Raw genomic sequence first — 6,938 nt, 5'->3', positions numbered from 1 at the left:
GGACAGAACAGGGGAGGAGGAAGGGCAGCCCTGTCCATGTGCCACCCACACCCACCAAGCCCCAGGGCTGCAGCTAATGCTGTTTTCTGGGGAGCACCCAGGAGAGGAAGAGGAGGAGAAGGGTGATGGGCTTGCACACGCTCCCCAGGGACTGGGGCACACTCCACGTGTGCTCACCAGGCAAACCCAGAGCCTGGAGGACACACACCCTGCACAGGGGTGACAGTGTGCACCAGGAGTGTGGGGGTGACGTGCACAGCCTGAGGGGCAGGTGGAGTTTGTGTGGAAGGCTCACAGCCCCCGTGCCACGCCGTGGCTGGGGGGTGTCCTGGGCCCTCCCTCTCCCCGGGGCTCTTTGCTCACCTTGCACTCGAGTCAGCCACTCTGGCTGGAAGTGGTGCTCGGAGGCGATGGAGAGCGTGTTCAGCCCCACCAGCAGGATGACCAGCCAGTAGAAGAACTTGGACTTCACCACATCCCTGCACTTCCTCCGGAACAGCCTGTTCCAGCGCCTCCACTGACGGCTGGGGAGATGCCACAGGGTCAGCAGGGCTGGGCATGGGCCCTGGGCTCTGGTCCTCAGGGCTCTGCCTGCCAGCTGCATGCCAAAGCCAGCCCTGCTCCCCTCCCCAGAGGCCTAACCCAAAAAGGGCTGAGGCACACAACCCTGCCCCTGCCTTGGTGCAGTCACTCAGACACCCCAATTCATTCACACAAGCATCTCCTGGCTCCTTTGTGGCCTGCACACACCTCTGCTTGGCTGCTGCAGGCCCAGCTCCTAAACCACAAGCCACGCTGCATGGGCTGATTCTCATACTTGGGGCCTGCTCCCAAAGTGAAGAGGTTGTTCACCTTGAAGTGACTTTTTGCCAGTACCAGAGCAAAATTCCCTGTTTACTGTCCACAGTGTTTGCACCTCCCCCTGAGCTCACAGCCCCTGGCTCTCCCCCAGAAACTGGTGGCTGACACAAGTCCCAGCCCAGCCAGGAGAGCAGGTGAGAGACGGCGCGAGGCTGCCCGCAGAGCAGCAGATGCTCCAAGCAGTGCACACTTACAAGAAGAGAATCCACTTGTTCATGCCCTCAATTTCATACAGGCTCTCTGTTTCTGACCCCCCTTCATCCGACGGCATCATACCTAAGGAGGGAACAACACCCCAGGCTTTTGTTGGAGCCCTTGAGAAGAACGTGTGGGAGGGAACCTCTCCAGGAGGTTCCTCTTCCTGCACCAAGAGCTCCCCTAGCAGGAGGGAAATCAAGAAATGTCCTCCCAGGGAGGCAGCAGCGAGAGGTTGGGGAGGTTTTGAGTGTCAGGTGCAAACCCAGTAGGAGGCAGCAGGAACATCTGCCCTGCAGCAAGGCAGAGGGGCAGCCTGGAGAGCCAGCATGTGCACGTGGCTCCCTCAGTGCAAGATGCTCCCAGCACAGAGACAACTGGGGTGAGGTGTGGCTGGAGCAATGCTGAAGAGCAGGGAGCTGTACGAGCACTGCCCACAGGCGTGGCAGGGTTGTTTCTTTCCCACTGTTTCCCAGGGCAGCCTCCACCAGGAGCTATTTCACTAGGCAGGGTGGCAGAGCAGCTACAGCAGCTCAGTGGCAGAGCCCCCCAGGTCCTGCTGAGCCTTTGGCTAGCTGCCTGCATGCCCACCCCCTTCCCCAGTCACTCTCACCCCTTAAAGCTGACACTGTGAGGAACCCAAGCGTCCCACCAAGGGTCTTTAGCCGAGCAGAGCTGGTACCTTCTCCCCTGGCCCTGTCACTGTCCATGACCTCAGCGTGGGTGATCCAGTCCATGTAGCCCTTCAGGTCCTCCTCCAGCTGCTGCTTCTCCCGCAGCTTCTGGAACGTTCCGCGGGACTTGGCCTTCTCCCGCTCCTTGGTGAACTCCCTGGGCAAGGCAAGCAGCAGAGGGAGACTCAGGAGCTCAAGGCCAGTCCTTGTGGAGAGACAACACCCTGAAAGACCCCACCACCTGGTGCTGCCAGGGACTGTCCTCTTTCTTGGCCCTGTTCCGTGGTGTGAGATCCCGGGGGAGCACCGTCTGATGGCTGAGGGCAGGCAGGGCTTCCTCCCCACCCCGGGGAGCTCCCTGCTGCAGGGGGCTGTGGCTGGACAGCCCAGCTAGTGGGAGATGTTGGAGGCTGTGGGAGATCTCCAGCCCTGCTGAGGCTTACAGCAAGTGGGGTCTCACCCATCTCTGGGGCTGAGAGCTGCCCCAGGGTCTCCAGGCAGGGAAGGTGAGCTCAGCACATGGCAGGTCAACAGGAGACTGTTTTCATGGTAACATGGAAAAGTCAGCTCTGCCAGTGCAGGGAGTCCCACTCTGCTCATTACATCTCAAGGAATTTCTTTTCAGGTACCTGGCAGGACTGTAGATCTGCTGCCCAGCCAGCCTGGTGTTACCAGGCATTAGCAAGAGGTCTCAGACACTGTAACAATCATCAGCCACACTGAGCCCCACGACTTGTCAGGCCTTGTTTGGATTCTCCTCATCTCAAGCACATTTCAGCTCCATTGGCAAAATATATTTCAGGAACTCCTGCAGGCCTTGCAGGTTCCTCTCAGATGACTACTGTCCAGCTCACCCTGCTGTCACAGCCAACTCCATGCCTGTGACTACCACAGGTGCCAGCACTGGCACAGAAGTGTCCCCATCACTGTCCCCAGGCTGAGAACTGCTTCTTGGTGTATTTGGATGAGACTGATGGAGCCTTAATTGTCAAAAATTAGTATCAAAGGTGTTTTCCTGAGGCTGGCCACAAGGAAATCGTGTGGGCTCACAACAGGACAGCAGCACTGGTGACATCAGTGACAAGGGTGCCTTGACCAAGAGCTGTGAGGGAGGATTGGTGCTCTGAGCTCCCTGCTCAGCTGCTTTTGCTGCCAGTGCTGGCAGAACACCCTAAAACACCTAAAAACTTGTTCCAGGGGTGTGTCTGCCCACGGCTGCCTGTGCTCCAGGGAGAAGATTCCTGTGTTAGGTGTTGAGCTAAAGCCTCTGACAGTCACGGACACGAACACAAAAGTAACTCAAGGCTCAGGGTTTCTAAGCAGGCAAAAAGAAAGGGAGAGGAATGGGAGAGGATAGGGAGCAAAAAACTCTTCAGGCTTTCTTCTCACAGAGTTAACAGCAGCCAAAGTCCACCCACTGATCACTCTTGCTGCTCTGCTGGCAAAGAGAAAGGAGAGGCTGGGACTCACCCACTGAGCACCCCCAGCACCAGGTTGAGAACAAAGAAGGAGCCGAGTAAGATCAGGCTGACAAAGTAGATCCAGGGCCACTCATTCCCCATGGCATCATTCACCTGGCAAGGAGAGAAGCAGAGGAACATCCTGAACACACCATCTGCTGCCAGCTCCCCTCAGGACCCCTCAACAGCCGCCGGGAGTGAGTGCTTGGGATGGCAGCAGATAAACCTGACTCTGAGCCCTGTCTCCTTATGGCTCTGTGATTTTAGTGGAGGTAAAGCCAGACTCAGGCATTTTGGGAGCAGATTGAAACATCAGTGCCATGCCTAACCCTCAGCAAGAGTCTCCTGAGGAATGCCAAACGTGGGGGTTTGCTAGAGAAGCATCCACCAGTCAGCCTGGCCTGTGCCCTGTCACAAAGGTGGAGCTGTAGCACTTCCCTGTCTACCTGGAGAGCCAGGACAGCTCTCCAGAGGTGTCTCAGAGGTGTCTCCACCTGCAGAGACGTGCCTGGTGCACTCTGGGATGTGCAGCACCACAGTGTGGTGGGGTCAGGACATCTTTCACTGCTGCAGAGCCCCAAACCCTGCTGTGTGCTGGCTGGAGGGCACTCCCCACGCCCAGGCAGGACCAGCAGTCACCTCTGCCGAGCCGGGCACCCAGCCCAAGCTGCTGGAGCCTACCCAGTAGAGGACTTGTGTCCAGCCCTCCATGGTGATGCACTGGTAGACGGTGAGCATGGCGAAGCCGAAGTTGTCGAAGTGAGTGATGCCGTGGTTGGGCCCGGGCCAGCCCCCCCTGCACTCGGTGCCGTTGATGCTGCACTGCCGGCCGTGGCCAGCGGTGGTGCAGGGCGCCGGCTTCTCCGAGCCCACCGTGGCTATCACATCTGAGGGGGAAAAACGTGGCGTGAGCCCAGGACCGAGCAGGGCAGGGCCCAGCACCGCGCAGGCTCCTGCACAAGCTCTCCAAAAGGGGCCCCTCCACCACCTCCTCATGGCGTGAAGTGTCACCACGCTGTGTGCTGCACCTGAGCTCCCACCCTTAGACCCTTAGCTCCCACCCTTAGCTCCCACCAACCCCCCAGGTCTGAGGCTGGCAAGACCAGACTTGTCTGAGACCCCCCCAGAGCCTCTGTGGAGCCCGCAGCAGCCACGCAGAGCCACCTCTGCCCTACTGCCCCACCTGTCCCGAGGTAGTAGCAGGTCTTGTGCATCCTGCCCTTGAAAAGCTCCTGCCCAACGATGGCATAGATGATGATCATGAAGAGCACCAGCAGGGCGATGTGGAGCAGGGGCACCATGGCCTTGATGATGGAGTTCAGGACGACCTGAAGACCTGCCCCAAGGAGAAGGAGAAGAAGGTCAACCACTTCCTAAACAGCTTTGGGTGCACTGTGCAATCCTGCCAGGCCCCCTGCGATGCCCCGTGCCAAGGGAAGAGAGGTGCAGGTGAGCTGGGACTGACCCCTCTGAAACAAAAACTCCTTCCTCTACCCACCAGTACAAGCACTGGAAGGTCCCAGCACAGCCAGGCACCAGGTGGTGCTGGAGGCTGCTTCATGCCCCTCCACTTGCTCTGTTGGTCCTTCCTGGCTGTATTCACCTGAGTTAAGGGGGAGGGAAATCTCTGCCCTGAAAAGCTCACGTGAAGTCCTGGCCCTCTGCACGCTGGCCACCCAAAGGTGCAGACACTGAGGCCTGGAGGGAGCTGTATGTGTGCTGACCTGCAGATCCCCAGTGAGCTGCAGGGATGAGCAAGAACCTGTGGCTCCTCCACACCCACCTTGTGGCTGGGCTTGGTCCAGCAGCAACAAGAAATCATAGAACCATAGAATCATAGAATGTCTGGGCTAGAAGGGACCTCCAAAGGTCATCTAGTCCAACCCACCTGCTACAAGCAGGGACATCTCCAACTAGGTCAGGCTGCTCAGAGCCTCATCCAGCCTGACCTTGAATGTCCCCAGGGATGGGGCCTCCCCCACCTCTCTGGGCAGCCTGTTCCAGGGATCTGTCACCCTCAGACTGAAGAACTTTTTCCTGACATCTAACCTAAATCTGCCCTTTGCTAGCTTAAAGCCAGGACCCCTCCTGTCCCCCCAGGCTGGGCAGGGGCTCACTTGGCACTCCAGAGACCAGGCGCAGGGGCCTCAGCACGCGGAACGCTCGCAGCGCCTTCACGTCGAAGCCGCCCTTGCCCCCCGAGGTGCCCGCCTGCCTCGCGTTGACCTGCTCCAGGGTCATGGTGATCAGCCTGCAAGAGCCAGGGGAGAGGCAGGGGGAAGGGCAGGGAGAAAGAGAAGAGCGTGAGGGTGGAGAATGAGAGATCAGTGCTGAGGTTCAGAGATCTGCAGGAGGGGAAGCGAGGGACGGGGCTCTCTGGCCACCCTCAGCCTGACCCAGGGGACATCTCGTGCCCAAGTGCCAGTCTGGGGTGTGCCTGTGGCTGGGCATCACTCTGCTGGGTGGCACCTTCACTGCTGAGCAGCCAGGGCACTCCCACCCCCCCGGGTGCCAAACCCTTTGGGACCCTCTGCCACTCCCACTGCCCAGGGCAAGCAGCCTCAGAGGCACTAAGGAGCAGGACAGGCAGAAACAGGAATCCGAGAGGATCCCAGGGGAATCAGGGCATGGCAAAGAGGGCTCCCGGGAGAAGGCCGTGAACTGGGTCTGTGAGCTGCCCCCAAACCCACTGCAGCCCCTCCTGGGCTGTGGAGCAGGGCTGGGCAAGCTGGGCAGGAGCAGCTCCCCCAGGTTACCCCAGAGGGAGATGATGGATAAGTCGAGCACGTTCCAGCCGTTGCGGAGGTAGGCGTCCGTGTGGAAGAGGAACCCGTAGGCAATTATCTTCAGCATGGCCTCAATGGCAAAGAAGATCAGGAAGGCATATTCCATCTTCTCCTGGGGGTTGGAAAGGCAAGGAGAGGATACCCTGTCAGAGCACGGCCACCTCCCTTGGACACCTCCGGATCAGCCCCTGCTGCCAACCCCCCCGTGACCTCCCAGACACACACCAGGCAGCACAGTGGTGGCCCTGGGCAGGAAGGGGTGGCCCGTGGAGTCACCACATGCCACCATCTGGCCTGCAGCAGGATCCCCTACACCCCTTCAATGACACACTGCCAGGACCGTGTCCCTTGGCTGTGGGGAACCTGTTCTGATCAGCTGTGCCAGCAAAGCCACCACTTCCCCACCCAGCACCCCAGGGCACTGCACATCTCTGCTTCTCCTCCCTGCTGCCTCATCCTCCCACTCTCTCCCAGCCTTCCTCCCACAGGCAGCACAGACACCTTCTCACCCTCTCCAGCTGAGACTTGCTGGGTCTGTCCTGGAGACACCACATGCCACCGTCTGGCCTGCAGCAGGATCCCCTACACCCCTTCAATGACACACTGCCAGGACCGTGTCCCTTGGCTGTGGGGAACCTGTTCTGATCAGCTGTGCCAGCAAAGCCACCCCTTCCCCACCCAGCACCCCAGGGCACTGCACATCTCTGCTTCTCCTCACTGCTGCCTCATCCTCCCACTCTCTCCCAGCCTTCCTCCCACAGGCAGCACGGACACCTTCTTCTCACCCTCTCCAGCTGAGACTTGCTGGGTCTGTCCTGGAGACACCATGGTCACTGTGGGACAAGCCAGCTGCCCTGTGCCCTGCCTTCTGCCCTGGGCTCAACACCTCCTGCCTAGTGCCAGGCACCTGCCTGGCAGAGCGAGCGGCCAGAAACCAGCCTGGGGGCTCTGCTGGGGGGGAG

At 59.6% G+C, this 6,938-nt stretch overlaps 1 protein-coding gene across 1 annotated transcript in view; it reads right to left on the bottom strand.

Annotated features, from left to right (window-relative positions):
* Positions 1 to 363: 363 nt before the first annotated feature.
* Positions 364 to 6,938, bottom strand: part of LOC103774470 (voltage-dependent L-type calcium channel subunit alpha-1S-like) — a gene marked incomplete at its 3' end in the record, with an annotated part of 19,457 nt that continues 12,882 nt past the window's right edge. The window contains exons 3-10 of the mRNA XM_008941879.1: positions 5,952 to 6,088; positions 5,308 to 5,444; positions 4,374 to 4,526; positions 3,872 to 4,077; positions 3,201 to 3,304; positions 1,709 to 1,887; positions 1,056 to 1,137; positions 364 to 524 (exon numbers count right to left, since the gene is read on the bottom strand). Coding sequence (XP_008940127.1) covers positions 364 to 524; positions 1,056 to 1,137; positions 1,709 to 1,887; positions 3,201 to 3,304; positions 3,872 to 4,077; positions 4,374 to 4,526; positions 5,308 to 5,444; positions 5,952 to 6,088 — 1,159 coding nt within the window. The remainder of the gene's footprint in view (positions 525 to 1,055; positions 1,138 to 1,708; positions 1,888 to 3,200; positions 3,305 to 3,871; positions 4,078 to 4,373; positions 4,527 to 5,307; positions 5,445 to 5,951; positions 6,089 to 6,938) is intronic.

Source organism: Merops nubicus, unplaced genomic scaffold, assembly GCF_000691845.1.
Source record: "Merops nubicus isolate BGI_N331 unplaced genomic scaffold, ASM69184v1 scaffold16500, whole genome shotgun sequence".
NCBI lineage: Eukaryota > Metazoa > Chordata > Aves > Coraciiformes > Meropidae > Merops > Merops nubicus.
This window is presented reverse-complemented; position numbering and strand designations above follow the sequence as displayed.